This window comes from Apaloderma vittatum, unplaced genomic scaffold (genome assembly GCF_000703405.1).
Source record: "Apaloderma vittatum isolate BGI_N311 unplaced genomic scaffold, ASM70340v1 scaffold13072, whole genome shotgun sequence".
NCBI lineage: Eukaryota > Metazoa > Chordata > Aves > Trogoniformes > Trogonidae > Apaloderma > Apaloderma vittatum.
This window is the reverse complement of record NW_009705342.1, coordinates 52,757-74,711: the sequence shown is the minus strand read 5'-3', so window position 1 is coordinate 74,711 and position 21,955 is coordinate 52,757. Positions and strand designations below refer to the sequence as shown.

At 36.9% G+C, this 21,955-nt stretch overlaps 1 protein-coding gene across 1 annotated transcript in view; it reads left to right on the top strand.

Moving 5' to 3' along the window:
- Positions 1-21,482, top strand: part of AHI1 (Abelson helper integration site 1) — a 90,883-nt gene extending 69,401 nt beyond the window's left edge. Inside the window, exons 20-24 of the mRNA XM_009865370.1 lie at positions 2,243-2,308; positions 4,692-4,854; positions 6,323-6,423; positions 17,361-17,440; positions 21,257-21,482. Of these exons, the coding sequence (XP_009863672.1) occupies positions 2,243-2,308; positions 4,692-4,854; positions 6,323-6,423; positions 17,361-17,440; positions 21,257-21,482 (636 nt within the window). The remainder of the gene's footprint in view (positions 1-2,242; positions 2,309-4,691; positions 4,855-6,322; positions 6,424-17,360; positions 17,441-21,256) is intronic.
- The last annotated feature ends 473 nt before the right edge of the window (positions 21,483-21,955 follow it).

The window sequence follows — 21,955 nt, the reverse complement described above, 5'->3', positions numbered from 1 at the left end:
GAAAGCTCCTAACAGCTTTGTGCAGCCAAAAATCAGCGTGACACGGCAGGCTTTTTCAGCAAGCTCCTGTTTCTCACAGATGGTCAGCCTCCCAGAAAGACCAGCTCCTCAGAGCATAACTATAGCCCCATGTCTGTTCTGCTGAGAAGAAAAAAAAAAAAAGAGAGAGACATTAATACTGCATTAAGAACGATGTATTCATAGGCTTCAGTCTGCCTGTTGTTTTTTTGGTATCCTGAAAACGTGGCTTAATCTTGTGACACATCATCAGAAAATTGCTGTTTCCAAACGGAAAGGCCGGTAGTTTTTGCTGGGTGTTGCTTCCAGCGTAGCTGGTGGTTGGCACAGCTTGAGAAATGGCAGCAGTCATGTCTGTGGCAAGGAGCCGTGGCAATTCCTCCTTCCTACTGGAGGTTGGAGGGGGGGGCGTGTGCAGCCTGGAACATATTTGGCATATCTCTTTGAGAGGAAACTTTGGATTGTTGTTGCCTTAAAAGTTTAACAGTGTCTGAGAACATTCAACATAGTCTCAGGGTGACTCATGGATTTTAGCTTGTTATTTCCAAACAGCTCGCTCTCTTCAAGCTCTTCTTACGTCGAGTGTTTTAGAGCGCATAAATACTTCATTAAAAAGAGAGACAGATTGAGACACAATCATGGGGCAATATGAGTACCTGAACTAGATACCTAAATAATACTGCTAATAATTCTGATGAATCATTTTTGAGCAACAGGAGGCACTCCCATCCCACAGGCTAAGCACATTGCCTGCACAGTTCCCTTAACCTTGAGAATGGAAAATGAGAATTAGCTGAAACCTGTAAGGCAGTGCAAACTACCAGTAGACCACTGAGCAAGCCGTGTACTCTCCACTGCAGCTCCATCGCTCTTTGTTCAAAATTTGCTTATCAAATCAGGCAGTTACCCTCCCCGCCTGCCCCCCCCTCCGTATGTGTACGTAATTATTCAGAACTCTCTAGGTGGTAGGCTTAGATGTTCTGGTAGATGATAAGAACTGAGTGCAACTCTTCACTTTTATACCGTGTTCATCTGTATGTGCCACTTGTGTCTGCTACTGTGGTAATACCGAAACAATCTGGAGACTGGATGGAACTTCTCTGTTCAGGATAGTAAGTGATTTCGTTCCCATGTGGGGTAAGCCTAGCTAAGTTAGGAAAACAACACTGAGGGCAGAGAATGCCATTTATTCTGCTGAGGATTGCAGTACTAATGTTCCTTGTATGACCCTAATTAAAAATAAATAAATAAAAGGAGAAATATATTTTAGATACATGTTTTTAAAAAGGAGGAGAAGAAGAAGAAGGTCATGGAAAAAAGACACTTAAAGGAGAGGCTGTAAAATATGAAAAATGTGAAATATGTTGGATAAAAATTCTGAAATTTAGATGTTGTTTATAATGTCATACAACCTGCTATGGGTGGAAATGTTTTCTCTGCAAAGCTCACATTTGATTATTCTCTTCTAAAATATTTTAATTGCTGTGTAATATTTCTGTTCTGCATTGTCATTTTTATCCTTTGACACACACAAAATCCAGGGGCAAACTGGTTTCCCCTTTGTGAATGTAGGTCATTGAAAAAAATTAAGTAACACCAGCAAAGGACTTGCATCTTCCTTTGTTCTATTTTGTTGTTCCTCTGCAAATTTTAATATTTTTTCTATTTAAAATCTTCTTTCAACTGAAGAATTCTATTGTTTGACAAAAATCAAATTTGCTAGGTACAGGCACATAGCAGTTATTGCATTGTATACTTGCTATTCCTTTGACATTGTTGGAAGTCTGAAGAGTAGGCAGTAAAGACAGAACTATTAGAATTAAATGGAAAGTGTTAGTTATTAAGATCAATCTGAAATTCTCCATTATATGCAAGTGCCACCTTTTTACATACTGATTCAGAGGTAAAGTTGACTGCAACAACTTCTTAAACATCTACCGTAGTGTTTGCGATGCAAACAAGCTTAGACTGCACAGTCATCAGTCCTCTGTCTTCCCCCTTGTTGCCTTTAGTGTATGTACTTGAAAAGCTTCATATCTTTATCTGAATATCTACATAGCCAATATTACTCAGTGTTGCTTAACATCACTTCTGCTTTTTCTTTTTTTAAAAAAGCATTTTATTTCAGATAATTCCTACTGTTCTCGAGTAGACATGAAAATGCTCAAAATTGTAGTTTATTAAAATACTTCAAATGAAAGTTTAAAATTATTTCTTTTTCTAGAATGATGACTGCCTGACTGCCCTGGGAGCGAAAGGAGGAGGAAGTTGTCCACTCGAGCAAGAGACAGTAAGTATTATGTAATTTTTTGCAGTGTCTTCTATACCTGTTTCACTGCATCTGTGCTTTTGAAAACACATTCTTTCTTCTCTTTCTTTTAGCATGTCCCAATTACTCTTTTTTTACTAGTCTAGATTTTGTAGTTCTTATACACATGTTCATAACTGGCATAACCACATTTTTGCTGTTTTTATATCACTCATAAAAAATAATTTTGTAAAATTTTGATGAATATAGGCTTTTTTGCATGCACTTGGACCCAGACAAAACTTAACACATATTTGAATGTCACATCAGAAGCAATTCTCTTGCTTTGGGCATAATCATGAATGTTTTACCTTCTTCGTTGGTCCTGAAGTGCAATTTTCTGCATCCCCTTTTCGTCATTTTCTGATCATGTGTCTCCAGAAAATATAATTACAATTTCCACATTTCATTTAAATTGTCAAGCTTGCTAAATCAGTTCTATTACAAGATACATGGGTGTTTTGATTTTTTTTTTTTTATTTCTGGGAGACAAACAGTGGGACTTTCTTGATTGGTTTGAACTTTTTGTTGGCCATGTTTCAATGTTACAGAATTTTTGTAAATTTTTTCCAAAACCAAAGCACTTACACCAGAGCTATCTTACAAAAGACACTGCAAAAAGTATTTGTTGCTCTATCTTTCACTTTTTTTCATACTGCTAGGTCATTGGTGTTACGTTCCAGGGGGCGGCGAGGGGAGTGTGTTTTGAGTTTGTTTTTTTTTTACCTTAAGTAACCTTATGATTTGCATAGCAATATTGCTAAGGAAACCGTTCCCCCTTAACTGAAGCGGGCACTGTCAGAGCACCCCTTACTGGACGTGGGAGCCTCCAGTTCTTTACTGTTTCTCTACCGTACTCATGAGTGCATTTTAGTTGGATTCTGTTCTATAGTTCATATTTCTATATTGTCAACATCACCTGTAATTACCATATTAGCTTTCCTAATGCAGAGAGGAGAGTTATGATAAAGGATATTTCACTATTTAGGTTCTTTATGTAAACTCAGGCTTACTGAATGCATATTTAGATAAATTTCCCATCTGCTGAGAACTTTGCTGTTAATAATTTTTTGGTGCTCACCAGCTCACAAATTAGCACATATAATTTACAATGGTAGAATCATTTCCATCCTTTCCCACTCATAACTGATTTAATCTGTTTAAGGGGTGATATGGAATTATGAAAATGCAAGTGACTTTGGCTATAATTTTATACACATAGCTCACAGATTACTCGAAGTAGAAATAAAAATATAAAAAGCACTGCACAGTTCAGCAGTCTTAGGATTTAAATGCATTCATGAGTTATAAAGGAAGGTTTTTCACAGAATCACGGAATGTTAGGGGTTGGAAGGGACCTCGAAAGATCATCTAGTCTTTTTCTCCAATACCTTATCTTCATAATAACTTTGCTGTCTCCTACAATCCCCTATAACATCCTATCACTCCTATCAATCCCTGTTTCTGACCTTTTCCCTTAAGAATTTCGTAGAGGGATTTGAGGTAAAGATTATATGTAGGGAAGCAGTGTTCTTTATGTAAAATAGGTCATAATTTTGCTCCCCTCAGAATAAGGGAAGTAAGCATTTCCCTTATTCTTTCAGTTCACTTGTTTTCAGTCTTTTCTGCTCCAAATTCATCAGGACAGTTTTTTTTTCATAGGGCATGGAACATAAATAAGAAATTATACTTCTTATTTTCATATTCAGGGAGTAAATAAGCTTCTGGTAAAGTACTCTGTGTAGTATGCATGGTGCTGATCACTTTTAGTGCTTCGTTCAGAGAAGTATAAATGCGCTGTATTACACTGGCAAGTGGATTTATTACATGAAAGAATATAAACATTTCTTACATAGTGTATGCAAATCTATTTCTCAGAAAGAAAAAAGTGGAGTGATCAAAGGAAAACTTTGCAATGATATTTTTGTACTAAATTTTTCCTTCTGTGACGCTGTCCTACTGTTGAAGTATTTATTCGAACACATATGCTTCATGAGCACACACAGAATAGGATCTGAAGGTGGTGTAACAATTCTGAGAAAGTGAATGTATGAAGTGGTTGGTTTTTTTTTTTCCTTTTGCTTCACAAGTAGATTGCTTATAAAACTAACAGCTGCTATTTTGAAGCTAATCTTAGTGAATTGAATGTTCTTAACCATTTCTGCAATCCCACAGTCCTTTATCTTGCCTCTCCTGCTGCTTTCCCACCACCCCTGATCCCATTAGCAAAACTTGAGACAGCCTCAGCTTTTACCAAAGTGCAGCTTTGGTTTCAGCTGCTTTTCTTCAAGAGGAAGTGAATGTTGCGCTTTTTTCTCTGTGGCATGGTTGTGATAAAGCTGTGGTGCTCTTATCTCTCTTTTAGGTAGTGGCTCTTTATGACTACACAGCGCATCGATCAGATGAGCTAACCATCCATCGCAGTGACATTATCCAAGTGTTATACAAAGATAATGATAACTGGTGGTTTGGCAGCCTAGCAAATGGACAGCGAGGCTATTTTCCAGCTAATTATGTGGCTGGTGAGAGTAAGTATACTGCTGTCTTCCTGGCATACCGGTGTGGGTTTAACTGATGGTCCAAGGTTTTACCATGCTGTGTGCTGTTTGTTGTTCGGAAGATAGGAACTTGTGTAGCACACAGATGGCATAATGATGACTTATTGTGATGCAGAAATGGTATCAAGTTAGCTAACCGCGTAGCAACTTGACGTACCTGACCTAGCAAGCTATTGACACTTAGTTAAACGTTCCAGCTTATGTAGTACTGGCTTAATTATCAGTCAGCTGTATTGATTCTTTGTCTCTCCCTGCATATAGCCACCTGGTTCATGCCCTAGCTTTACAATGTTTTAGGATACATCAAAGCATTTCACAAACATCTTACATTTTTCTTAGGCAATCTCTGTTAGATCTAACCAGTTACTTCCGTTAAAACTCGCAATTTTCCCCCTACTCTAATGAAGAATACTCAGTTCCCAAATAAATGAATTTCACTATGAAGCTTTTAAAGATTATTAATGGTTAAGTCTCATATCTGAGCATTGGACTTGCTACCAGACCCTTGTATTAAAGCAGTTCTCATTAAACTAATGCAGGCAAACCTACTTGGGAATTTTAACAAAAAATATAGAAAGCATCCTCCTCAGCCAACTGATACAAAGATGCTCAGTGTCCTGACAATTGTGAGCATTCAGCTTGTGGACATAGTGTGTGGTTTCATGCTACAAGAAATTTGCATTCCTAAGCTATCAAATTATCTGTTACACTGGCGTTTACAAATCTTTAGCCAACATTCCTCAAGATGTTTTCCTCCATTTTCTAGTTCCTCATTCTTTCAAGTGAAGTCTAAAATGTATTCCTTTCTCCTAAAAACACCTTGAACATGGCATTGTGCTAACCTGATGATGGTAATTAAAATTAACATAAGTACTGCTCTTCTCCTTTGTCCTCCCCTTGGACATCCTGTACATTTTCTCCTTCCTTTCTTCTTTGCAAAAGAAGCCCAAGAGCAGTCTGTCTGAAAAGTCTTCAGCAATGGCCTGGTAAAAAAACACAGAACAAAATTTTGAGGCGGTTGTCCAACTGTGTAAAGAAAACCCCAAAACCTGGTATATAATTTGTTATTTCAGTTAGTGGCCACCTTATTATTGAAGGAAAAGAAAAGCATACGATACTTTCGTTCAGTATCAGCCGCCTTGCTGCCAGTATGAACTTTGTTCTAAGTGAAGTAAATGTTTGATTGGCTTTTTTTTACACAATTACTTATATAAATTACCTATATAAAAATCAAATTTAAATCTAAGCTTGCTAATATAACTAAAAGTTAATGGATAAATTTCGATAAATTCTTATACAGTTTGGCTTTAAGCATTTTTCACGTTTCAGTTCACATCCCGCTTTTGGCTACATTCTAATGTCATGGTTCACATAAAATAGATACTTTAATAATTTTTTCATGACTTCCTTAATGGTGAATTATGGATCCTGTTTTCAGAAGAATATGAAGAACAGCCTTCAGGATTAGTACCAGATTCTGCTCCTCTCCTGCCTGAAGGACCAACAGAATCAGAGGAAGGTTTTCCAACACCACATAAGGTACTAATTTGAGATGGAAGGATTCTGTAAGTAGTGGTGGCATATGTCTTTTGTGTGCCAGTATACAGTATTAATTTTCCTTCCTGTTTTGGAAATATGTCTTATGTGTAGACCTCATTCCAGGGAAATAGGTAGATTTTCAGATGTCTAACATTTATCTCTTGTGGAACCAGCTGTTCCATCTTGTGCCAGTTAAATATTCTGCCTACTTTTGCACCTTTGTAATGAGTAGCAAATCTCCCATTGACTTCAAGGTTGACAAAAGTATCTCTTGCAGCTACTTGATCTAAATAATGGTTGAAGAAACAACGTGGAATTCTCATGAAACCTGACATACTTTCATTCTTGGAATATGCGCTGCCCACAGGATCTTCGCATTTTGTGCAATGAAATTTCCTTACCTGTCAGATTTCGTAGGAAAAAGCTTTAATGTTTTTCTCTTGAGAGTATTCAGTCCATATAATAATATCCTAATTAAAGATATACAATGTATATAGCCTTGGCTATATCTGATACCTCTCTGCTCCCAGCATATACTTATATTTAGTTTCTATTGTATATGGCATTATGTTGTTTACATATCATTATACTGTACACAGAAGAATTCCTGTTTCTGGGACTTTTAGTCAGCAGTCATAATATGGTATGCACAGAGGAACACAGAAACAGCTGCCAGTTTTTATTCAAGGAAGAGATAGGGGTTTGATTTTTATTTTATTTTTTTCAGATCTTTAGAGTTACTGCTAGGTACAGAGCAGGCCAAGTGACTCTCACTTCTTCAGATAGAGATTAGAAACTTTGTCTAGCTTATGTTCCCCTTCTGTGAAGGGAGACCAATGATTGTCTTAAAACATGGGATACTTTGTAAGTGGGGAAAAAATAAAGTGGTAGAAATTAGTTCAATAACTGTTAGAATTTAAGAATTTTTGTATTCCAAAATATTTTTATCCTTCTTAAGTGCTCTTTCCACAGCTAATTATTTAGTTAAATGGTACAAACGTAACTACTTTAAAAGTGACTTTTGTTCGTATTTCTTCCAAATGACCTGACTTTTCCATGTACTTTTCTAAAATTGAGTCTAATATTTTGTGTCTGATTTGCAAGACTCAAAATGTATGCTGTGTTGTGTAGTTACGATATTTTCTTTTTTTAGATGGTATATTTCATCTTTGCTGTAAAATATATATTGTGATAGTCAAGGTTAAAATACTCAAAGCTACTTCTCTTAGCCTTTTTGTGTAGCTTTTGTTTTTAATAGGTGAATATAAAGAGATAGAATTTAATAAATTATTGAGTACAGATTACTCGCTTGGCAGTCATGTTGAAACCAGCTGCCTTGTTGAAACCAACTGCTATAAATTGAATTACTAAGTGTTTTGTTTCTAACTGTGCTTGAACCATACTTGAATAACAGAATCAATCAGTACACTAAGTAGTATTAATTAATCTGAAATATCTTTTACCACTCTGTAGCTGAGAAACTCGTATCCAAACCATTGTTCAGGAAAAACAAGGGTGCATTACTTCCAGATACAGAAAGACTGGAACAAATATAGGAAAAATTACAACATTACTGGAAAGAAGATTTTTTTCATCTGTTGTCTATATTGCTGGAGGCAAGGAGGATATCCCAGGGGAATATGTTGCTATACTCACACAGTTTCACTCATACACAGACTAGAAAATGGAGAAGTGCCAAGATATTTATTGTCATTGAAGACTTGATAATTTTTATCCGCTTTTCTTTTGTATTTTAATCTAGTAGGAATCTAGTTGATTTACTGGATCCAAATGCTTTTATACTAACTAGTGTTACTAACAAAACATTTACAAACAATATTTATTATTCAACTTTGTGAGAAGTGACTTTTGATTAGTTTGATTCGTTGTATTTTCTGTATGTTTGGCATGTTTATCTAACAATAGTTTTTGTAACACTCAGTTTTAGTAATATTTCATCAAAATGTTCTTTACTTTGATTCTACTGGCACTTTGAATTAAATGGACTGCATATTTATTAGTTGGAACTTTGTACTAGTCTGTGTAGTACATACAGATATTCAAAAGATGAAATGAAAAAAGTGTACAGTAACAGTCCAAACCCAAGCACATATGTTACTTTTTATCTTGAACAGCATCCAAGGACACTACAAAGTCATAAAGATTCCAGAGAAAAGTAACGAATCATTTACAAGTCATGGAAAAAATGGTAGAAGAGGATGTACTTACCAGATTAAACTACCAAAGAATGAGTGGTGAAGAGAGTGTAGAAAATAGTACATGATGTAGAGAAGTGAATTGGATGAACTTCCATCTTTTCTCTTTTTTTTCCCCTTCTGCTGTTAAACAAGATCAGGGAACATAAAGCTGGAATGGAACACATCTAATAGCGGTAGAAGGAAATTTTTGTTTATGCCATGCTTAGTTAACCTGGTGAACCTTGCTACTACAAGACACTATTAAAAGTGTGCACGCAGGGATTATTTTTTTAAAAACACATTTTATAGTGTGGTAATGGCTGAGGTTCAAAAAGCATCTAAATGACTGAGCAACACAAATCTGGCTGACTTTTTTTATTAGTAGTAGTAGTAGTATTTCAAGTTACATAAGCAAGTTGAATCAAATGATGAATCAAATTTCTGTCTAGGATCTGCAATGCCTTGAAGTGTAATAGTTTTAGAAAAGCTCTATTGAAGAAAAAAGTTGTTCTTCAGCTGTTTGTCATCATGAAGGAAAATTCTGCAGTACTTCGGCTTTAGGCAATAGCAGATGCTTTGAGACAAAACTGCTAAGACGACCACTGAGGGGGCTCATCGGTTATGGCAGTTCCTGTGTTGCAGCAGTGACACAGCAACTTGTCTTCCTATTCCTTTCATATTTTTTCACTATAAGAGCTGATGAAAGGAAAGCCACTTTGTTTTACATGGGAAATAAGAAAAATCATTATTTTGTAATACCCTGTGGGGTTGGGTTTTTTTACTTTGACAGTAAATTAAACTTTTTCTTTAATCCAAAAATTCTTATTAAATAGTTGTTACTCAGGATGTTACCACAAGCAACTGAATTTTTTTGTTGTGTTTGGTTTTTGGCCACAAGCATATTTTCCCAAATACTCAGTTATAAGTGTTAGTATAAGTTAGTATAAGTATTTTCCCAAATACTTAGTTATATCCAAGTCTGCTATATCTGTTGTTCTTTCTGGCATTTTCTTTGAGGAATACTTAAATATTTAGCTCTGTTAGACTGAAAAACACAGTTATTGTGCAAATCATCATACCAGTTACTCATGAGATTTTGCTGCCATACAAGACTAAATAGGGCACTTAAAATGAAGACTACTACTATGGTTTTAATTACTGAGAATATCAGATAGTCTAATTAAAAATAGTTTTCCAACTGCAGATATTATAGACGCATATCTAGCTAATCGTCAGAATGTAATGATGACTGAATAAAATGGAATCATTAACATTAGAAGAAGATGTAATACTCAAGATCCAATATTAATCTTTGCAAATAATTAAAAAAAGGTTGTAGTTCAAAGAACTTGCTTTCAAAATGCTTTTTACCATCAGTTTTGCATTCATAGCATAATAATTTTATGCAAACCTTGTTTTCCTGCCTTATGAGTTACTTAACTTGTGAGCCACAAAATTAGGTCATAATCATCTTTAATTACAACATACATCTAAACTGCCAATAGAGATTTCATGGAGTGAAGTTCTCACTGCGCTGACGAAGAATCCCAAGAAATAGAGACAGACCTGTCGTCTGGCTGCTTCAGTAAAGGCGCTGTTTTCAGGTTCTTGAAGATGAAGGCAGAAAAGATAGGAGTTCAGATAGAGTTCTGTTAGAAACCAAAACTGAGGGTTTGCAAAATTTTTGCAAATCAGAGACATTTCCAAGTCAATAGAGCGGGGGTTTTTTGGCCAGAAATGTTCTACTATCTATAAAATCTTGTGAATATGTTTAATAATTTAAGATGTCGTACCACTCGCTACATAAAATGCATCTAGTTGCATTCTGAATGTTACCTGCTCAAGTCTACATTATGTGGGAGTAGTGATGGACAAAAGCAAAATAGTAATTTAAAATCTCCATTAAAAATATTCTTTCTAGTATATTTATCTTTGAAAAATTATATTAAGATATAAAATAATTTCATAAGCATTAAAAGAGTAACTTTCAAGAACTATATTATTACTACACAATTTGGATAATCTACCCAGGTATCATAAAAACGTGATAGCCTGTATGTTTAACCAAGTTTAGGATTATCAGTATTCACTTAAATAATTCATGTTCTCACTCTTCCTTCCCTAGAGTAGGTTGTTGTCAGACTTTCTGAATACTTAGCCTAGTGCGTCTGAAGCTAACCTGGCAAGTAATTGATGCTTTTCCCCTGGGCTTGAGCTATTTTGAGTTTTTGTGGGCTCGAAATTTATTTATTAGGTCTGAAAATTTAAAAAGCATAGAAAACTTGCTCAAAAATATTTCCAGAATTTCTAACTGAAAATTTTTCTCTTAATTTCATCAAAAACTTTAATATAGTTTGTGCTCTTCCTGTTTTCTCCCTTAATATGGTGCCTTTCTTCAGAGTACTGGGGAACCCTTAAGTGACTGATTATCTTTTAGGAAGAGGAAGGACTAGGAAGATGAGATAACGTTAACAAGGGAAGCATTAAAAAATTACTACGGTGGAACTCTTGCAGTGAATAGAGATGAAGACTTCAACCACATCATGAAGTGTGTTTATTTTCAAGGTTCAGAGAGGTTGCAAAGCCCCAAAAATGTGATATCCAATTTAATTAGAATGTATTATAGTGAAGTTTATAATTCTGGGCTTCATTCATTCCTAATATGATTATCGACCTTTTTTTTTTTTTAAAGGCATTGATATCTGGGCTGAAAAAACTATGCTTTTCTGGAATCAGTCTGCAAAGCTGCTGTGTGGTCTTCCACATAAACTGTTGAATAGGTATTATAAAGTAGATACACCTTTGCAAGTCCTGCTTTGGAAGTAGTAATTTGATTATTCTTGAAGAAGGCCTTTTTCTGAAGGAAATGTTACTATGGTACCATTTACAAGGAATGGACCGTTTTTCTTAAGCATTACCCAATGTTAGCATATTTCAGTTTTTCAGTTCTGCAGTTTTCTATTAGGTATTCTGTTTCTTCTTTAAAATACAGTTTGTACTGTTCAAATTGAATTACTTTCTCTTAAGCTCATGTGGTGCTATTTTATTCGTAAGCTTGTAGCTGTTTCTTTCTCAACTCCAAAACCACCTCTGTGGTTCCTAATGTGTTCTGTCTCAAAAAGTGTTTAGGACTGTGTCAGCAGTATTATGCGAGTCACTGAAATAAAAGGTATCTGGTTTATAAGCAAATTAATATCTACTGGGAAAAAAGAAAAGATGAAATAACATCCATAGTAATTTGCTGTAAGTGACTGGTCTGTTTAAAGATAGGAAGAATCAGATTGAGCAGAACCAAAATTACTATTGAGGAACGCGTATAATATTAAGACTGTAATAATAAGAACAAGATAATTTCTCTCTTCACCACGATTTTCTCCTTGAGTCCTCATAGCCTCGTTCTGAACAGGATTGAACTATTTTTATGCAAATTTTAATGCAAAGTTGTAACCACAGATAAATTCCCAGAGGCCAAGACTTCAAGACTGAAGCAGCTTTCCTAAACCATAGTGCTTCAGTCTGAGGTATCACCTCCACTCTGCCTCCTCTTTTCTTGTCCCTCTAATAATCGTTTAGTTGATTTGATTTCTGAGATGTGGTATTTGTCAATGTTAAGCCATGACAGCACTTTTCATCCACTGGATTTTCTGGTGGTCTCTTCTAGCCCTGAACAGGCTGAGTTTCGATGTTTCAAAGACTAGACAAGGCGAAGTCCTCTCTACCTGTGGCTCAAGCACTCATGGGTGGAGTGTGGGCTTAGTCCTAGTTTTTTTGTAAGGGAAAGTTAGAAATTCCTGCCAATGTCTGTTGTATACTGCTCGATACTCACAACTAAATTAAAACTGTTAGACACTAGAGTTGCAATATGGGTAATCTAATTTAGCTAGGCCTGTTCTTTAAAGACACTAGAGAGAGAAGAAAACACTTGTAAGTTAATTGTATTCTGAATAGGAAAGTCATGGCGGAAGAAATATGTAATTCTACTAGCAAAGCTCCCTCCCTTCCAGTTGTTCATTTCCTCGGAAAATGTGTAGAGGAGTACAGAACAGCAGGAAAGAAAATTATGAGTGTGGTGTGGTGTCACAGCATTTCTCCCTAACTTGACTGCATAGAATGTCAGGGGTTGAAAAGGACCTGGAGAGATCATCTAGTCCAACCCCCCTGCCAGAACAGGATCATCTAAAGTAGGTCACACAGGAACGTGTCCAGGCAAGTTTTGAATGTCTCCAGAGAAGGAGACTCCACAAGCCCTTCACAGGAGACACGGATGTGGTTCTGGAGAGTTAAATACATTGCTATAAATCTTTTCTCCATGGAATCTGTAATAGAAACAAAATGCAAACTTAATCAGAGTTTAACATCCTAAAGACTAGTCTGAAAAGACACAGAGACGTGTCCGTTCTTGCTATCGGTGATCCAATGAATCTTTAATTAGATCAAGTTCTGTAGGCTACAGAGCAAGCACATTTACATTCATGGCTTGAATCACCTAAATAGATTGCCTGCACCACTCCATTCTATCCGTCTGCCTCTTAGTCTGCCAAAGGACCCCTGCAGACCATCTTAGAGAGGGCTCTACACAGCCTAGAGAAAAGCACTACCAAAGGTGTAGATTTGGGATGAAACTTTGTCTCTAGTACTCCCTTTAGCTGCCCTCTGCTTCAGGTTTTACTAGGAAGTCTGTTCTGAAACATCTGATTGTTTCCACAAGTTACAGAGAGAGGGTTTAGTGCTTGACTTACTGCTGTGGATTCTACAACAGCATCAGGAGCTGATGAGCTTTTATGTATTTGGCCTTTAATTTTTTTTTTACCTTGGTTACTTCTTATATGGCAACACTGAGACAATGTTACATACCAAAAAATGAGCTCTAAAGCAAGCAAGTCTTCTAGAAAGGGCAAATATATATTTTATTACATTTTTTTATGATAGTAAACAAAGCAAAAGAAACTTCAGATCTAAGCTTCTACAGTTGATACAAACTGATGTTCTCCTCTTCTGGTGGACTATATCTTTCAAAGGGTGGAAAATTAGAACATGACAATGAAATGAACACCGTCAGTAGCACACTTGTACAAAGGAGCTCATATTTTGTACTATGTTCAGTACTTGTTCTTGTGAACAGAAAAGATACTCATAATTACCTGAGACATTTTTTTCTGTAAAGCAAACACAGCCCTAATAATTCTGCATTAATGTTTAAGCTCTGCAATCTAAGTTAATTCGTTAGCTAACACAGCATGTGTTATAACGCCAAGTTTGCCGAATCTTAGCACAAGCACAGTGACAATAGCACAGAGCTGTTTGGAGCTTCCTGTGAGATCTGGCCACACATAACAAGTGATCAAGAGGTTTAGAAACAGCGAAAGAAGAGATCAATGGCCCCTTCAGCCCCTGCATACTCTGGCTTGCTCCTTATATTAGCATGTCCTTGATACATTGTCAGTGTCTAAGTGTTACCGCTACCTCCTTAGCCAAAGAAATACAGGTTGCCCAGAGAGGTGGTGGAGCCCCATCCCTGGAGACATTCAAGTTCAGGCTTGATGGGGCTCTGAGCAACCTGATCTGGTTAAAGATGTCCCTGCTCACTGCAAGGGGGTTGGACTAGATGACCTTTAAAGGCCCCTTCCAGCCCAATGCATTCTATGAAACACCTCCTACCTGTTTTCCCAGCCTCTGCTCACTCATTCGTAGTGCTCCTCTTGCTGCTTCATCCTTTTGTAGCCCCAGCTCCTGCACTGCCTTCTTGCATCTGCCCCGACCCTTCTTGTCCCTTCAGTACTGTTACTGCTTATTCCCATGACTGAGATGGGAAAAGTAATTCAAGGAGTGGGCTAAGAGGGACACAAGGCAAGAGAAGGTAGCGGCAGGGAGATCTGCTTCAAACAGATCTAGTTGCTGCCTCGCTACATGCTTGAGAGTTTGCAAGAATGAGGTAAGAAAGCTATCACACTTGAACAGTAACCTGGTGAACTGGGAGTCTCTCCCTACAGACTCTAGGAATTCTCATTAGTTGCCATGTCAGGTGAACGCAGCTATTTGCATGTCTCTGTGTGCTTTTCTTTCCTTGGTACTCCTACTGAAACACTGTGCTTGAATACATGAAAGCTGATGTGATGAGTTGTTTTTAAAACAGATCATAAGAACATTCAGTTAGCCACTTTAATTTAGTGGATACTTTAATCTTCTAACTTTTAAACAAGGACGATTTTCTGTGTTTTGGTATCTATTAAAAAACTTAGTTTTTCATAAGAGAAGTCAGTCTTCTGTAGTGACACTTAAGAGAATTCTGCTATACCGTTCTTTGGAAAACTGTATTTACTCCGAAAGAAAAGTAAAAAAACTAGTTCAACATTGTTCACACAGGATTTTCAGAAAAAGATTTTGTTTTCTCTGTAAGCAAAGTGAATTCATGATTGTGTATGGGAGGGAACCACAAGGAAGTATTAATTACTTAGAGTCACTCCCCTGTGTTTTTATATCAGTGGCATTATATTTCCTTCTTTTATGTTTACTTATACCGTTGACTTAGTCTCAAGTTTATTACTGTATTAACAAGGATTTTGTGTGTGAAGTAGAAGATTTTGCTTCCTAGCCCCGCCAATGCTACATTATTATATTCCAATAGGATGACTTTTATCTAAACTAATCCAGCAATCTGTGTTTTTTCAGCAGACTAATTCTGATGACTAATATTTGAGCATGGTTGTTGTGGGCAGTGTGCTTATATGAGTTCAGTAAGTCAATGGGAGCTTGATCCTCTTTCTTCTAAGTCAGCAGGAAAATAATAATAAATGAAATAATACTAGGGAGCAGGACCAAGACAAAAAAGCTCAAATTTCATTTAACTACTAACATTGACTAGATATTTTTTCATTAATTCCATTTACAGTTTAAGAAAGTAATTAAAATGTTCAAGGCCTAAGACTGAGGTTTGAGAGGTATGCATTCTGGTTCCAATATGGTCTTCATTTGAGCATGCCAAGATAATTTTCATCTGCACCTCACTTTACCCTGAATTACCATTGGATGATAGTATTTGACAGGAGAATGTTAAATTTTATTTACTGGGGCCTTGAAATCTGTCGTAGTGAAGTTCAGAGTCTGAAATCAAAGTATTTTCATTCCATTTTAAAATACTGAAGCTAATGCTTCAAGTGATAAAAAGAACTGCTGTGAAGCAACCCTTTGCTTTCTCTCTGTTAAAGTTAAATATGGAGGCACCATGGTACTCCTGTGCCTGTGAGGTCACACAAAATCAAATGACTAGTTGGCAGACTATGCGGTCAAGAACTGTAATTTTTTTCTTCTCTGTTGCTTCCAGAAAGCTCTTGTTGACCTTGCGGTTACTTTTTCAGATGCTGTATTGTTGTTAGGCACTTCAGAGCTGCTGAATGCTACTCCCTTCCTAATGCTGCTCATTTTTAACTGAAGTTTTAGAGACAGTAATGTCAATAACTGGCTCTTTCCTGGAGCAGTTCAGGCTGATAGCAGAGCATTAAGCATCTTATTTACACGCTGACGGAATATCTCTGTGCTTGGCAGAAATGGATGGTCTGATCTTTTCAAACGCTAAGGCTATTTGAGAAATTCAGAAACAATGTAGTAGGCTCTGCTTTAGGCCGAGTGTGAGTCTGAAATTCAGCTAACAATCTTAAAAAATCATAAATATGGGCTAAGTTTTGAGGGTTGAGTTAGTTTCAAACCCATTCTATTCCTTCACTCCTTAAAAAAGATCTTGGTTTTTTTTGAAAGGGCTAAATCTCCTTCTTCCTCCTCTGGCTTAGGGCTCCAGACATTTTCTCCAATTTTGCAAGGTCTTCGTAGGAACGGATTCCCCAGTCTCACAATACCTGCCTTGGATATAACGTGTTCTTTCATGCCTGCCACTGCTTTCCATGGCCTTTCTCCTTGGTTGTGATGCTCTGGAGCCCTGAAGTTCACAGCTGGATGTGTAGTGTATGCCTGATTCCAGAAGAGCAAATTTGGAATGAGTCATAAAGCCTAGCACTTGTGTTGGCTTCTGCCCTTCAGGAAAATGAAACTACGTAGGTAGTTACGAAATACTTGCAAACAGCCTGGGTGGAAGAAGGTAGAGAAAATAATGTCCCCAAAGAAAATGAACTCAGGAAGGGCATGCACATTTCCTGATGGAAATTCTTGCAGTAAGGATGACACCTGTTAGAATTAAAAGAGGTTTGTTCATGGAGGGAGATACATAGGGTTCCTCTAATTGGAAATTAGCGAATTTAAATTTTTCCAGGTTTGGAGGCGTTTTTTATTCATTTGTGTTTGATTTGTGGTTGCTGGGGTTTCTTTAACTCTGAATTAGAAAATTACCCGAAGTGATTTGAACAGCTTTTGACAGAAACATGCAGCTTTAAAAAACAGACAGGTTTCTCTTGTTGAAATTATGCACTGACATGACTTTTCAGCATTCTGTTCTACTGATGTAGTAGCACAAGCTGACTTCAAGCAGACTCATAACCTTCCGTTTCAACACATACCTGAAAATTGTCTTTTATTTGCAAGCAGCTTTTTGGATTTTTTTTAAAACAGAGTAGTTTCCTTGTTTGTAACCACATAGGAGTTAACATTTTACGGCTGATAGACATTCTTTTTTCAAACGAGGTATATTCTCTCCTTATTCAGGAAGCTGGTGGGTTTTCTATGCACATGTGTTGGCCCCATTGTCTGTCTTCTTTTTACCTTCCTGCTTTATTTTTTTTCTTTCTTTTACAGATGTCACCAGTCATCAGTAAGTCAGGGGACCTAAAATTTAGCTCAGAGCGTGACACAGATAAAGACTCACCTGCAACACAGTAAGCAAGAAATACTCAAAGCAATTTACAGTGTTTATTCCACAACTGTTGTTAGAAAACTGTGAGAACTGTTGGAAGGGTTATTTTGTTTTAGCAGTAAAACAAGAAGTTAACTTTAGCATAATCGTTCAAAAGTGCTTCACACCTGAAACATGAAGGAAATAACAGTTTGCATATGTGAACACACACAAACACATGCATAAACACACTGTCTCTGAAAAAGGGCAAGAACTGTAACGTAGGTGAGAATCAGAACTCAGGGGTATGTGATTACCCTGTGGCATCCCTTTGCTGTGTATTAGGCTTTATTGCTGCAAACTGCAAACTATTTTTGCACCTTCTAAAAATTAGTTAATGTAAAATGCAAAAATTTGTCATGTACCAAGAAGATGACTTTTTTTTAAAATACATGTGTTCTTTAAGTGTTCTTAAGCAGATAAGATCTCAACATTTTGAACAAGAGCTTCCACAGTATCTTTATCTATTACATCCATTTATACTTCAAAAAAATACATCTGAAAATACTTCCTGTGTCTGCCACTACAGGTATCTGTCATGTAAGCCAAGTTATTTCACTGATTGTTTTCCATACCCTCCCCATGTAAATAATCTGTGCATATATGGTGTAGATGCAGATAAATGTAAAGGTAACTTACCTTTAAATCTTAAGTTTTTACCTCCAATTGTATCAAGATTTGCAAATAAATTGTGAGTGAAAAGTTTAACCCTGGTGTATGAGGAGGAATAGGCTGTATAACTACACATTGACCAAATTCAGTGTTGAATTTTGGGCATAACTACTCTGATAGCATGTACATTAAGGAAGGAAATGCCTTAAAAGCACAGTTACTGTGGCGGTTGATAGAGTATTTTAGAAGCTAGTAGAAAAAATTTGGTAATGACTCAACTCCATTAGTAGAACTTCAAGAAACGATTATTCTGAGTGACCTTTCCAGGGCATACACTGAAGAATGTGGGACCACAGATTTAAAATGTGGAATCACAAATTATTTAATGAAGCTCGAGAATTTTGAAAATGAAATAGTCATTTTAATGGAAACTAAGGCTGCCCTCTGAAGAGGTCACGCTGAAGTGTTATGCTGAAGAAACACTTCAGTTGTCTTTCAGAAAGGTGAGAGAAGACACCTCCATGCCTGAGTCACTGGAATGTGCTCACTCCTCCTGAACTACAGAGAGCAGGAGCTCCATGGAGATGCTGGTCTGAAGTCATTCTTCATGTTATTGCTGTCCCACTGTGGGCAAAGAGCAGTGCTGCAGAGCAACATTCACAAGGTTTTAGGGTTCTGAGCCATTCATACCTGAGGGAGAGTGAAAGATGCCGTGAGGCAGCATTTGATGCTATACCTTGTCAGGGGAGAACTAATTTGAAAGGGAGGAAGATAGGCATGTTAGTCCTACACAGTGCAGTATTTTCCTTCCATGTGCAGGGCGTTCTAGGCATTATTATGGTTCTGCTGCATTTTTCCCCAGTCCTTGCGTCTTGTCTGACGTGGGGAGGGCAGTTTTCACCGCATATTTAGAGATCAAAATGCAAATCTGAGTAATGTCTTTTGATCTTCTGGCATTTTTGATGCCCGCAGTTTGAAAGACTGTTCCATATTTCTGTTTACAGGCTATCTGTATGGTATAGCTTAGATAATAAAACATCTCAGAGACATGGCTGCATATTTTTCATGAAAACTCACTTGGTACCTGAAACCAGAACCCGCAGTGGCTGTGACAGAACTGTAGTTTTGTTGTGCACTGCAGTTGATGTATCTTGAAATATGCTTTAAAAATGGCACACATGCAGATGTTGCAATCTTAACTGGAGAAAATTTATTTTAAGATCTAGAATCAACATGGCTTGAGATCCATTCCAAACTGTATGCAAACAGTGGTTCTATCTAAAAACATTCTGTTACTTTCCTGTTTTGTGTGGCAATGCACTTAATATCATGCTAGTATGTTCTAAGAATTATGCAGTAAATAAACTTTGTAATAATCAAGTGCTATAGAATTGCCAAGTACGCACTTTCACTATGGAGAAGTGAAACTATTAACACCTGCAAAACTCTCTTTACCTTTCTTTGAGCCTCCAATGAATGATTGCTGGTGTGCCTGTTAGAGCAGTATTCATTATGGGCACAATACCTGCTGTAAAAGAAAGTGAATGGCAAGTCTTTGTGAAATGTCTACCTTTCAGAATTTCTAGATGGAAAATACAGTTTTGCAATAGGAAAGCAAATTTTATCCAGGGTGGTAGCAGATTTTTCTCTTCGCCAAGCAGTTAAGCTATCTTCTGCAGACTCTAGAAGTAGAGAAATGTCCGAAAATAGATGGTAAGTAAACGAAGGATTTTATCTAAGTATCTCAGAGATTTGATACATCATCACATCTGATGTTCAAATAACGGAATGAAAACTACTTCTCAAAATTTGAGTAGCTTTATACTGAAAATCTGTAGTAACCTCACCCTTTGAATATTGGTGATTAGATGCTATTTGTACAGACATTATCTCCTTAGATATATTCCCATTGTACAGTTTTGTTAAGCTACACTAGGTAGTGCTCTCTGCATAAATTTATAAGCAATTACACATGAGACCCAACTGAAGTCTCAGTTTGAGAGACTGGTACTTATATTACTGATTAATTATGATTTTGTACCCCAGTTTCCTCATGCAGCAGTACTTCTCAAGTTGTTCCAGGAGTCCTAACACAGAGGATCTTAAACTCCAAAACCTTCTCCTTAAGTTGTTCCAGTATTAGAGCTGCAGCAATTCATGTATTCATGAATACACAATTTAGCTTGAAAAAAATCAGGCTATAGGCAGATAGGCATCAGTCCATTAGCAAGGCTAATGTGTAAGCATTTTCATCTATAAAATATGATTACATTAGGACAGTATCACCAACAGTAATGCTCTTGCAGTCACCTTTTTTGAGAAACTGCACACATTCCATTCTGTAGTCTTGGTTCATCCACTTGCTTATGTTTCAGCAGCATCCAGCGTTAGAGTTCTGGTCACAAACCATGACCTCTTTGTGCTAGGCACAATACAAATTTTGAACAAAGACAGTACCTGCCTTTGACAGGTTACAGTCAAAGAAGTATTACGTATTTTTAGTTAAATAAAGTTACTACTTCTGCCAAGAGTGGTCAAAGTGGTGTAACATCTGCATAATCCCTGGCATCATCTGCCAGACTGGTCTAATTCCCTTGTTTAAGGTACTAACTGGGAAAGATACAGGAGCTTGATGCTTTTGGGATTGTATGCAGTCTGATAAGCATAAACAGACACTGAAGAGTGATTTCTGATTCTGTAAATCTGTCATAGTTCAGGTAAATTAAAATAGAGAAACTAATCTTATGCACTTTGCCTGCCTGTCTTATTCTTGTTGAATAAACAAGCCAGAAAATCTCTTTAATTGCGGATGTATTTATGCTTGAGCTTAGGGAGAAGAAAAGTGCAATGGCTTTTATGAGAGGAGGAGGCTGGCAGTTTGTATTTTTTAATTACATCTGTTGCCTCTTGATCAAGACTACTTGATTTTTAAGATCACGAGCAGTTTTCTTCAAAGCAATGCTGTGATATGTGAAAAAGTAGACTAGTGGAGTGGTCTCATATTTTGTCTTCATGGGTTTTCTGTCTTTGTTCTGTTGCAGAACAGTAGTTTTTATAGCTTTTTCAGCATTGTACTCAAGGGGGACAGCAGACAATTGCTCCAACACATCAGCTGTGAGTGGAAAAAGCTCTAAATTTGGGCTAACTTTGTGTTTCTTTTGCTCTTTTTATATCCACCTTCCTCTAGAGGAGCAAAGAAAAAGAAGAAAAGGATACAGAGGAATGAGAGAGAAAATCAGCACAACTTAATGGATCTCGATACTTCTGTATCATCAGTTACAGCTAATGGTGTTGAAAATGAACCTACAGCCCATGGGGTGAAATTGAAGAAGAAAAAGGCAGCAAGAGGCCCAAACTTAAGCACAAATGGAAAGACAAATACTGCCTTTGAGCCTGAACACCGTGATATATAGTCATAATTCCAAATACTGGTGTGGTATTCACTATGCACACTGAAGGCTGCAGCTGCAATCTCACTTCTAGAATTAACAAGCAACAAAGAAATTAATGTATTTGAATATGCAAAATGGCACTGATTGTGACTCTCCAGTGGTGTAAATCTGTTTTGGAAGACTTTTGCCCAGGGTTCCTTAAAATTGACAGAATTCAAATGTTCAGCTTCTCACTGGTCTGGCAAAATCTGACACTGACCTTCATATTTCCTGAGAACCCCACTGACAAATGCAACCTTGACCAGTTTAATACCTGATTACACCTTAACTTAGGCATTTCTATAGACTGTAGATCAATCCATTAGGAGCAGAGGATCAAGTGAAAAAGTGTGATCTAGAGCAAAACAAGCCCAACTGCTACCTAAGTTATTAAATCAGCATTTTATGTCTTATAAGTAAAACAGAGAAGTGTTCAGAATGGTAAAATTCCAAAG